At 36.3% G+C, this 12,808-nt stretch overlaps 1 protein-coding gene across 5 annotated transcripts in view; it reads right to left on the bottom strand.

The window, feature by feature from the left end:
• The window catches only part of Gulp1 (GULP, engulfment adaptor PTB domain containing 1), a 245,459-nt gene that overhangs the window by 82,067 nt on the left and 150,584 nt on the right, over positions 1-12,808 (bottom strand). For all 5 annotated transcript variants that reach the window (XM_006496277.4, XM_006496276.4, XM_006496278.4 and 2 more), the window contains exon 3: positions 6,094-6,155. In XM_006496277.4, the coding sequence (XP_006496340.1) occupies positions 6,094-6,155 (62 nt within the window). The remainder of the gene's footprint in view (positions 1-6,093; positions 6,156-12,808) is intronic.

Below are 12,808 nucleotides of genomic sequence, written 5' to 3'. Positions count from 1 at the left end.
TAGTGGTGATGTGTTACACAAAGAACATGATATATAGCTACAGAAACAGAATTGCTTGGAATTATTACAGGATATATAATTTACCATTGGATGAACTGAGCTAACATTTAACTTACATAATCATCTGTCCATCTTCAAATTTTTGAAATGAACATGTTTTATGTAGTAGCATCACTGAAGAACAGGTCTAAGATTCCAGATAACTGTTTCAGAAGGCTTTGTAGAGAGCTGACTTTGATTATCTGTTCCCACATTTTAATAAAAATATAGTTAAATAAGTGAAATGGATTATAAAAAGAACTTCTGAGCTTTGCATTTTATACACACACACACACACACACACACACACACACACACACACACACATATTTATATTCTCCTTGTACCACAACTAAGAAACTTAGCAGATTATTATGTTTATGGGGATTATAAAAGCACACTAAAATGTCTTAAAAATTTAGAATTCTATACCATGTTGTGTGTGATCAAAAATGTATTTCATGTTTCAGAAATGTATTAAAGAAATGTAACTTTTCTGTCACTTTTAGAGGCCCCATGGAATTGAATCATATTTCCTTTTTCTATACACATGCATATATATATATATATATATATATATATATATATATATATATGACACATTTATAGACAAATATATGATCGATGGATAGATAGACAGACAGATAGGTAGATAGAATTATACATTTCTTATCCATAAGTGCTTGAATCCTATAATAAACTATGGAAGCCCATGTAATTAGGAACCTCTTCAACAAATGAAAATGAAAAAATAAAGAGAAAAATTATATCAATTTTATTTGAGTTAACAAAGTGAAAAATTCAGCCAAGATAGTTTGCAAAGTAACTGTTCCAATCACTGAACCAGAATACATTAAGCACAACTACAAAATGCTAATAACAGTAGAGTTTGGGGTCAATGTCTTGTTCTTGTGGGATGCAAAGGAACCCCCTCCTTACCTAGGTTTTAATTTTTCCTATTCTAAATCCTATTGAACTGATTTATTTGAAAGTTTCAAACAGCAAGAGCCAAGATATGATGTTTTTAAGCAAACAGCAAACTTTAAGCTCTACCATCCTACTGAGATATCTAATCTTCTGTCCTTTTCCCTCATGTTTTAACCCATTTAATGTATGTGTGTGTGTGTGTGTGTGTGTGTGTGCATCTGTGTACACATTATTGGCTTGGTTTTTTTTCTCTACTCATTTACATTTGTCTTTAAAGCCAAATAAGAGTTTATAGACCATAGATGATCATAAGTATTTGGAGATCTGATTTCGAGAAGGCAAGGCTAGCTGGAAGTCACCCAGCTTACCAAGTCAGCAGTCCTAGAGGGGCACAGCACTCATTTCATTTTTTTCCTGTAGGAAAAGCCAAAATCACTAGAAAACACTGGCATTTGATGTAGTGCCATTCTTAAATCTTTCTTTGATATTTGATTTTCACCGTGTTTTCTCATCACCTATATAGTTCCCATCCAGAATTATTTATTATTTTTTCTGAGAGTTCCTTTTCATCACAAAAGCCGTAAGTTTTAAGGTCAAAGTCTGTGTTTCTGTTTGGATTTGCTCATTTTCCAGAGCCTGCAACAAAAGAATGCTTAAAACATCAAATAACCTGGCAATGTCCTTAAGAATCCATTGTTTCATATATTATATTACATTATATTCTATTAAATATTACTTGTGTTATACATATAATTTATACATGTTCTATATATAAAGACATGAGTATGTAATTCCCCTGGAAATGAGTCTAAGGCTTTGCAGACATTATACAAGTGTTCTGCTACTAAACTACAACACCATTCCCATTTTACCATATCTTAAATCTAAACATTTCATCAAAGGATCAAGAAATCAACCTTCTAGAGGAGTTATATATTTTAAAATGAAATATTTAATAAATGTTCTGTATGAAATAATTGTCAAAAGTCTTCATCTAGAAAAATCACTCTTACATGAATAGAATAATAAACTGATTAAAATAAAAAATCTGTCAGTATTTCACCTTCATAGAAACGACATCTTAGCATTCCTGTCAGAAGTGAGAGGGCATGAAAATGCAGCTTCCTTATGAGTGATATCTTTGAAAGTTTTTGCTTTAATGTTCTAATTATAGCAATTGGGGGTGAATATAAAATCCATCTTTAGATTCTGTCAGCCTTATTTGCAAAATAAATTTAGACTCTGCAGCACTTCTCTAGCTTCTAGTATGATTCAAGTAGCAATCACATCTGGCTTGAGCTCAGTGAATACATTTTGGTTCCTTATGGTCAATTTAGTTAAAAGTTTATCTCAGAAATCAGGCACACTTGTAATCTCAAGCACTAAAGAGCCTAAAATAAGGGTTACAAGTTTGAGTCTAGCACAGTAAGAATGAGAACCTAGTTAATGAAAAGAACATAGAAGAGAGGGAGCTAGGAAGAAAGAAATGACTAAACAATACAACTAGGTTGTAAGGTCTTATTGCTTCCCTTCATTGTTTAGTACATTTTTCACCACTCAGTAATTCCATAAATATGTAAAGAATCATGATAAGAGGCTATATTCAATGGGGCATGTGATTAAACTTGTTAACCATACAACTTTGTGGAGAGATTTTGGTATATTGTTTTATCACTTTTAGAATTTGGGTTAGAGTTCAGCTCTTATCACACCCATTGTATAAGTCATACCTTGCTGACTGCTTACTCTAAAAACCCCTCTGTCAAACCTGATGGATGGAAATGATAGCCTGTTTCTTCTTAACTTTGAGTATCCTATCTCACAGGGGTGACTCATTGTTCACTGAATCTCTACAGCTTTTCAAAAGTGTCATGTGAATGGCAAAGAAGATGGTATGTACTGGTTAGTTTTAGCCAACTTAACATAAACTAGAGACACCTGGGAAGAGTATAGCAGGAGATTCACCTCCAACAGATTGGCCTATGGATATGTCTGTGTTAAATTGTCTTGATTAATGATTGATTGGAGGGTTCAGCCCAATGTGGGCAGTGCCAGCACTAGGCAGGTGGTTCTAAGTAGTATAAGAAAACAAACAGAGCAAAACAGGGAACAAGCCAGTATTCCTTCAATGGTCTCTTGCTTCTGGGTTACTGTCTTGGCTTTCCTTGATGATAATCTGAATCCTGTTAGACAAATAATCCCTTTCCTTCCCAAGTTGTTTTGGTCAGTGTTTGATCACAGCAATAGAAACCAAACAGAGACATATTGTGGCCTTTATGCTGGCTATTGTCCTTCCTTATGATAACAGATACCACAAACCTAGGAGACATCTACAAGGCTCTGGAATACACCAACCTTCAGTAAAGCCTTAGTCAACAATGCTTTATACATAATAGACATTTAAATAATGAATTCATAACCTGCTATTATCATATTCAGTTTTTAAAAACACAGAGCTTTAAAACCAAAGGGACCTCAGCTTTCCACTCGTCTCCATTTTACTGTCGTTGTAACAATAGGCAGTGTATGCAGTGTTTCACCGTCAGTTTTCTAACTTGTAAGGTGATAGTAATATTTCTAGTCAGTATACAGGGTCCTCATATACAGTTCTTTTAACAGAAGTCATGCAAATCCACACTAATACCGTAAGTGTAATGAAATATACATTAGTGATAATATTCTGCAATAACACACCAATCATTTGTAAGAAAAACTTATGACGTCACTTTGATAAGCTCTGTGGAAAAAGTAGTTATTTTATGTCATATGTTGTTTCAAACTTCATCTACCTTTTTCATATCTCACATAACTCAGAGAAGAAATTGCTATCATTGACTTCCTTATATTTGAATGCACAGCTCAGATACAGTTTAGAACAGCTAAAATTGTTAGGATATACCCCATGGCATTTAGTCCAATGGTCTGTAATCTTCCATGCTGTACTGAACCATCTCCTGGGAACACAGGCTGTGCGTTCATAGGACATAGAGTTGAACAAAAAGGGGAAAAAAATCACATCTTTAAAATTGGTCCGAAGATGATCACGCACTGCAAAGTGGGGAACGAAATGGTCTTCAGATCACTGCAATGCTACTTGATACACAAAAGCAACATGCTATTCTATAGTATGCTACATGAAGAACAAAAAATGTACTCTATGAATGCATGTAATAACGCCCAGTCTGTCTCTCACTTATTAAATGGCTTCTGTGTTAGGCACTGTTGCTGAAGCCTTACAAAACTTACAGAATGTTTGTGGCCTCAGTGTGGGAAAGTGTTCTATGGATTTTCTTTAGTGTCAGTTATTTTCTAGATATGAATATGAAACAGCACACACAACTTAACACTGTCTACATACAGATCTCCGTTGTCACATAAACATTGTAGTACTAAAGTGAAAGGTAGTTCTAACTAGAATAGAGCCTCCTAACACTTGACAAACAAGTGTTTCAATGTGACCCATCTTAATTACAAAATGTGAAATAGCCCTTGGTTCTGCCTAAAAGATAGAATTGTACAATGACTATCAATGCTTGACTGTGCAGCCCAAAATACTCTCTCTCTCTCTCTCTCTCTCTCTCTCTCTCTCTCTCTCTCTTCCTCTCTGTCGCTACATACACACACACACACACGTGTGTGTGTGTGTGTGTGTGTATGTATGTATGTATATATATATATATATATATATATACATATATATATATATCATGGCATTTGTGGTAAATATTTGGTATGATAGGTAATAAAAATTTTCTTTGGTTCATTGACTTTGCATGATAAGCAGTAGCAATCAACCTCCATATCAGTTTTACAGGAAAATTTATAAATATTTCTGTTGCATAGAAAGTATTATAGAGCATTTTTTTTCTGTGAAATCACATTTTTTTCTGTCCCTAACAAACATTGCTGCTGAGCAAACATTCTGAGGGAGTTTCTTGCTCAGGTCTTCTTTACATTTCTTCCAGCCAATGTGGACATGAACCAACACTGTTGGGGGGTCCCATTGATTTTCTACTTTATAAACTTTTCATTTTTTCTAAAATAATATTATATGTATAATATATGTATATACATATATATAATTATATATATACGTATATATATGTGTGTGTGTGTGTGTGTGTTATTTTTTTTAATTAGATATTTTCCTCATTTACATTTCCAATGCTATCCCAAAAGTCCCCCATACCCTCCCCCCCAAAATACTTAGGTTTCCAACTTTCTCCAAGCTATCTTCAAAGTCCAACAGTTGAAGCTTACCATAACCTCATATTCAAAATCTCAAATACAACATTTGTTTCTATTTCTTCAAGATATTATTTTAGATTTCTTTGAAAACTAGTTCAGATATTTTGCTAACTACAAAGTCACTTCTCTCTAAAGTCCATTTTCAAAGTGATATTCTTTTAGTAAAATTCCAGGCAGTAGATCAAATCATTAAAATGATGGCGTATGTGTCAATGCTTCATCTGAATACTGTAATCCACAGAAATGCATTTTATGTTTTTATAGTTTGTGTTTTATTTACCCCTTACCCTCACCTTTGTTGTTGTACTTGTTACTGGTTTTTCAAGACAGGATTTTTCTCTGTAGCCCTGGTTGTCCTAGAGCTTGCTCTATAGACCAGGCTGGACACAAACTCAGTTATCTACGTGCCTCTGTCTCTGCTGGGATTAAAGGTGTGCACTACTAACCACCTGACACTTATTTCCTTAATTGTCAATAACATATTAAAATAGTATCTCATTTTCCAGGATTAGTTGTTTTTGTTGTCTCTGTACTATGATATTAAGATGTCTTTAAGGAAACATAGTTTTAAAGTTGTTTAACTTCCCAAAAGCAATGACATTGCACAATAATTAAAATACAGTCTAATGATTTTTTTTAAAGCTTCAGTGAAATACATGACTATAGAGAATCTAAACAGAGTATCCCTTTCTTTTCAAAGAAATTTGGATATAAAAACAATTTTTTATGTTATATTACTTATTTCAGTAATATGAAATTAGTTTCAAATATTGCTTACCAGGACATGCCAATGCATAAGTTTTTTTTTTAATTAGCACAATTATTTCAACATAACATATAACAATGTAAAAATAGATAATATCTCAATAACCATTTTACCTTTGCATTATAGGGAATGTAATGTTTTGATAAAGCTTCAGGCGTATGCATCCATGTTTTGTCTGTAACAGAGAAAATGCAGTACTGAATTAAACCACAAATTTCTATGATGACATATACATACATTCTCACCTGAAGGAAGTCTTGCTGGGGAGCACAGTCTAGTTTCCTGAACCTTTGTTAGTTAAAGAAAGAAATATTGTAACTGGAAATGATCAAGGCATTTATTCTTTTTTTTTTAACCACAAAATACATCTGTTAATTTTGTGCAATACCAGTATGGAGCCAAGGCTAAGGCCAAACTTGCTGTACTTTTACACATATATCACTTCGCCTGGTCCTCACCTCATAAGATCAGCAGGGAGCTATGAGTAATAACAGTTACGCAAATTAAGACAACTTTTATTTTGTGTTTACTGCTTTTATAGATGCCAAGATATATTTAATAATTGACAGATAAGAAAATATTTTGTTCTTCTATAGTTATGATAACTTTGGCAACAGGGTTTGCATAATCTAAAAGGAAAAATACATTAAAGAAGAAACTGTTCTTGCTTGAAGTTGATAATGTTCAATAGATGCAATGGGCTATCGTGATAATCTCCATATCAAATTTAGGAAAGCAATAGTTGAACATCTACTATTAGAAGCTTTGAAAATTAATAATCTTAATTGTAGTAATTGGAAATGGTAGACAAACATAATGAAATATAAGAAATAAAATAATTCCAAAAAGGATAGGTTGCAGGGCTAGAGAGTTGGCTCAGGAGTTAGCATGAGCAAAATGCTTTCAGAGCAAGCTTGAGGACCTGAGTTCAGATCTGTTTTGTTCATGTAGCAGCTTTGTGCAGTACTTCACATCTCAGTATTGTGGAAGCAGAGCTATGAAGAGCCCTGGATCCCACGAGCCAACTCATCTAGCTAAAGTAATGCACTCAGAATGAGTGAGAGAGCATGTATCAAATATGGTGGCTGAAACTAATGCAGACAACCCACGTCAACATCTGGTCCATGCTTACACATGCACACAAGTATGCCTGCACACTCAAAAACATGTACAAATGTACAAAGATAGATTTTTAACACGAATGCGTTTGGGTGTTAATTACATTTGTATCATGTGCATTTCAGTCAATATTGTACCTTATTTATATATACATACTACATAAAAATTCCCAAATATTCTGATAAATGTTTAAGGGGAGAAAGGAGCCAAAGTACAAAAAAGATTAATTCATTCTTTTTCTTCTTCTTTTCTTTTGGTTTCTTTTCTTTTCTTTTGGTTTCTTTCCTTTTCTTTCTTTCTTACTTTCTTTTTTTGAGATTGCATTTGTTTTAGGGTAAGACTTTTATCTTTTGAACTGAATATTTTATTTATTTACATTTCAAGTGTTATCCCCCTTTCCCGGTTCCCCCTCTGCAAACCCTTTATCCCATTCCCCTTACCCTGCTTCTGTGAGGGTGCTCCCCCACCCATCCACCTACACCCGCCTCCCCACCCTAGAATTCCTCTACACTGGGGCAACAAGCCTTTACAGAACCAAGGGCCTCCCCTCCCATTGATGCCAGAAGGGGCCCTTTCAGCTCCTTCAGTCCTTCCTCTAACTCCTCCATTCGGGTCCCTGTGCTCAGTCCAAAGGTTGGCTTTAAGCATCCGCATCTGTATTGGTCAGGATATGGCAGAGCCTCTCAGGAAACAAGTGTATCAGGCTCCTGTCAGCAAGAAAGTCTTGGCATATGCAATAGTGTCTGGGTTTAGTATCTGCATGTAGAATGGATCCCCACATAGGGCAGACTCTGAATGACCTTTCCTTCAGTCTCTGTTCCACTCTTTTTCCCTGTATTTCCTTTAAACAGGAACAATTCTGCCTTAAAATATTGGAGATGGGTGAGTGGCCCCATCACTCAATGGGGGTGGGGAGACATGTCTAACCACTGGATGTTGTTCTTACAGGTTTCCCCTCAACTTTTTGGGGTATTTCAGCTAATGTCATCCCTGTGGGGTCCTCGGAGGTTCTTGCTTTCCTGGCGTCTGGGACTTTCTGGTTGTTACCCCAAGTTCCCCATCCCCCATTGCTAAACACCTCTGTTCAATTTCCTGACCCTTCTGTACATCTCCTCAATCTACGCCCATACCTGATTCTGTCTCCCTTTCCCCTCCCACTCTTCTCTTCCTACCAAGTCCCTCTTACCCTCTACCTCCCTTGATTATATTGTCCTGAAGCATCCACTCCTCTTTAATCTTCCTTCATCTTGAGCTCATGTGATCTGTGAGTTGTATCTTGGGTATTCCACACTCTTTGCCTAATATCCACTATCAGTGAATACATACCATCTGTGTTCTTTTTTGACTCATTTTCCTCACTGAGTAGTAGCTGAGTAGTAGTCCATTGTGTAAATGTACCACATTTTCTGTATCCATTTCTCTGTTGAGGGACATCTGGGTTCTATCCAGCTTCTGGCTATTATAAATATGGCTGCTATGAACATAGTGGGGCATGTGTCCTTATTACACGTTGGAGCATCTTCTGGGTATATGCCTAGGAGTGGTATAGCTGGGTCCTCAGGTAGAACTATGTCCAATTTTCTGAGGAACCACCACACTGATTTCCAGAGTGATTGTACCAGCTCCAATTCCACCAGCAATGGAGGAGTATTCCTCTTTCTCCACATCCTCACCAGCATTTGCTGTCACCTGAGTTTTTGATCTTAGCCATTCTGACAGGTGTGATGTGAAATCTCAGGATTGTTTTGATTTGCATTTCCCTGATGACTAAAGAAGTTGAACATTTCTTTAAGTGCTTCTCACCCATTTAGTTTTCCTCATTAGAGAATTCACTGATTAGCTCTGTTCCCCATTTTTGATAAAGTTTTTTGGTTTTCTGGAGTCTAACTTTTTTTTAAAGATTTTTTTATTATTACACATAAGTACACTGTAAATGACTTCAGACACTGCAGAAGAGGGCATCAGATCTCATTACGGGTGTTTGTCAGCCACCATGTGGTTACTGGGATTTGAACATAGGACCTTCCAAAGAGCAGTCAGTGCTCTTACCCACTGAGCCATCTCACCAGCCCCGAGTATAACTTCTTGAGTTCTTTAGATATATTGGATATTAGCCCTCTATCAGATGCACAATTGGTAAAGATCTTTTCCCAATCTTTTGGTTGCCTTTTTGTCCTATAGACAGTATTCTTTGCTTTACAAAAGCTTTGCAATTTTATGAGGTCCCATTTGTCTATTCTTGATCTTGGAGAATAAGTCATTGGTGTTCTATTCAGAAAATTATTCCCTGTGCCCATGTGTTCAAGGATTTTCTACACTTTCTCTTCTATTAGATTTGGTGTATATTGTTTGAGGTGGAGGTCCTTGATCACTTGAACTTTAACTTCTTGAACAATCTCCTTGTATCTGATGAGGCCTGTTTTGTGACCTATTATTTGTTCAGTTTTGGAGAAGGTACCATAAGGTGCTGAGAATAAGGTATATTCTTTTATTTAGGATGAAATGTTCTACTAATATGTTAAATCCATTTGGTTCATAACTTCTGTTAGTTTCAATGTGTCTTGGTTTAGTTACTGTTTCCATGATCTGTCCTTTGATAAGAGTGGGGTGTTTAAGTCTCCCACTATTATTGTGTGGGGTATAATGTGTGCTTTGAGTTTTAGTAAAGTTTCTTTTATGAGTGTGGGTGTCCTTGCATTTGGAGCATAGATGTTCAGAATTGAGAGTGCATTGTGGTAGATTTTTCTTTGATGAGTATGAAATGTTCTTTTCTTATGTTTTTAAATAACTTTTGGTTAAAAGTTAATTTTATTCTATATTAGAATGCCTACTACAGCTTGTTTCTTGGGACCATTTACTTGGAAAATTTTTACTACACTTTTATTCTGAGGGAATGTCTGTCGTTGTCACTGAGATGTGTTTCTTGTATGCAGCAAAATTCTGGGTACTGTTTACATATCCAGTCTGTTAGTCTCTCCATCTTTATTGGTCAATTGAGTCCATTGATGTTAAGAGATATTAAAGAATAATAATTGTTGTTTTGTGTTATATTTGTTGTTAGAGGTGGAATTATGTTTGTGTTTCTTTCTTCTTTGGGGTCTGTTGAAAGAACATTAGTTTCTTGCATTTTCTAGGTTGTAGTTTCCCTTCTTGTGTTGGTGTTTTCCATCTTTTATCCTTGGTAGGCCTGGATTTATGGAAAGATATTGTATAAATTTGATTTTATCATGGAATATCATGGTTTTTCCATCTATGGTAATTGAGAGTTTTACTATGTATTGGAGAGTGGGCTGGCATTTGTGTTCCCTTAGGGTCTGCATGACATCTGTCCAGGATCTTTTGGTTTTTAGTCTCTGGTGAGAAGTCTGGTGTAATTCTGATAGGTCTGCCTTCATATGCTACTTGACCTTTTTCCCTTACAGCTTTTAATATTCTTTCTTTGTTTTTTGTATTTGGTGTTTTGACTATTATGTGACAGGAGGAATTTCTTTTCTGGTCTTGTTTATTTGGAGTTCTGTAGGCTTCTTGTATGTTTATGGGCATCCCTTTAGGTTAGGGATGTTTCCATCCATAACTTTGATGAAAGTCCTTTAAGTTAGGAATCTTCACTCTCTTCTATACCTATTATCCTTAGATTTGGTCTTCTTGTAGTGTCCTGGATTTCTGGGATGTTTTGGGTTAGGACCTTTTTGCATTTTGAATTTCTTTGACTGATGTATCAATGTTTTCTATGGTATCTTCTGCACCTGAGATTCTCTCTTCTATCTCTTCTATTCTGTTGGTGATGCTTGCCTCTATGACTCCTGGCCTCCTTCTTAAGCTTTCTAGCTCCAGAGCTGTCTCCCTTTGTGATTTCTTTATTGTCTCTATTTCAATTTCTAGGTCCTAGATGGTTTTATTCAATTTCTTCACCTGTTTGATTGTATTTTCCTGTAATTCTTTAAGGGATTTTTGTGTTTCCTCTTTAAGGACTTCTAACTATTTACCTGTGTTCTCCTGTATTTCTTTAAGGGAGTTATTTATGTCTCACTTAACATCCTCTATCATCATCATGAGATGTGATTTTTAATCAGTCTTACTTTTCTGGTGTCTTGGGCTATCCAGGGTTTGCTGCGGTGGGAGAACTGGCTTCTGATAGTGCCAAGTAGCCTTCATTTCTGTTGCTTATGTTCTTGTCCTTGCCTCTTGCCATCTGGTTATCTGTGTTGTTAGCTCATCTTGCTCTTTCTGACTGTGTCTTGTACCTCCCATAAACCTGTGTGTCAGCACTCCTGGGAGAACAGTTCTCTAGAGGTGATATTTGGGTACATAGAGCTATGGCACAAGTCAGCTCTGGGATGCAGATGGAAACAGGAAGGATCTTTTCCCCTGCTACTCCTTGGATCCTGTCTAATGATGGCTCTGTGCTGGTCCCTCGTGGGCCTAATATTTGAGCAGAAATGGCAGTCTCAACTGTGCTCTCAGGTGTGTCAGCACATGTGGGAGACCTGCTCTTTCCCAGAGGGATTTGGGTAAGGAAAGCTATGGGACATGGTCAGCTCCAGGCACAGATGGAAACTAGAAGGATCTTGCCCCAGGCTGCTCCTCAGTTCCTGTGTCCTGAGGGCTCCTGGTGGGCCCCTAGGAAGAGAAGTAGTGGTCCTACCTGTGCACACAGGTGTTTCAGCACACCTGTGAGACCATCTCTCTCCTAGTGGGACCTGGGTATGGAGATCTGTGACACAGAGTAAACTCAGGGGCAGAGATAGAAACTGGAAGGATACTGCCCTTGGCTGCTCCTTGGTTCCTGTGACCTGATGGCTCTGGGTGGGTGCCTCTTGGGCCAGGAATTTGAGCAGAAGTGGTGGTCTCACCTGTGCTCTCAGGTGTATCAGCTCTCTTGGAAGACCAGCTCATTCCTGGTGGGACCTGGATATGGAAAACTGTGGCACAGGGTAATCTCCAGGCACAGATTGAAAACAGAAGCTGAGGTAAGACTTTTAATTATTTGAATATACTTTATTTTATTGCAGAGGTAGTTTTATGTGTATATTACTTCTCAGAGGACCTTAAAATTAGAATCAATATGATACATGCAACAAAGTTACACATATATTCTTTTTTTGTTTGTTTATTTATCTAATATAAGGTCTTACTATATAGTCCTGGCTAGCCTGGAATTCACTATGTAGGCCAAGTTGGCCTCAGAGTATCTGAGATCCATTAGCTTTTGTCTCATAAGTGTTGAGAACAAAACCATATGCCAGTGTAAAAAATACATGTGTATATGCAGAAAGAAAATATCAGTCGTTAACAAAGTATTTTCAAAATTCAGCTATGATTTTAAAATTATCTTAAAAGAAGCAAATATGATATTATTAATATGTGCTTTACAAACTGGAGAGTAAAAGTAAAAACTCATATACTATTATAAAGTTGCATGTTTTAGGATAATAGATGGTACATATATCAAACATATTTATGTAATGGTAATTTTGTAAGATAAACTTGGGTCAATAGCATCAGGCAATTTTTGTGCACAAAGCAAATCAGAACTGTATGTGGGAAAAATATTTTGACCAGGATGCATTCGAGTTTTAAAACGTAATATTAATAAAGTCAGTTAATGAGTGAAACTTTAAAGGGCTCAGGGAGACAGATCAGCAGTTAAGAACACTTGCTGCTCTTTCAGAGAACCTAGGCTCAGTTCCTAGCACCTACACAGTGACT

Source organism: Mus musculus, chromosome 1, assembly GCF_000001635.26.
Source record: "Mus musculus strain C57BL/6J chromosome 1, GRCm38.p6 C57BL/6J".
NCBI lineage: Eukaryota > Metazoa > Chordata > Mammalia > Rodentia > Muridae > Mus > Mus musculus.
The sequence above is the reverse complement of the archived record's forward strand: the minus strand, read 5'-3'. Positions and strand labels throughout refer to the sequence as shown.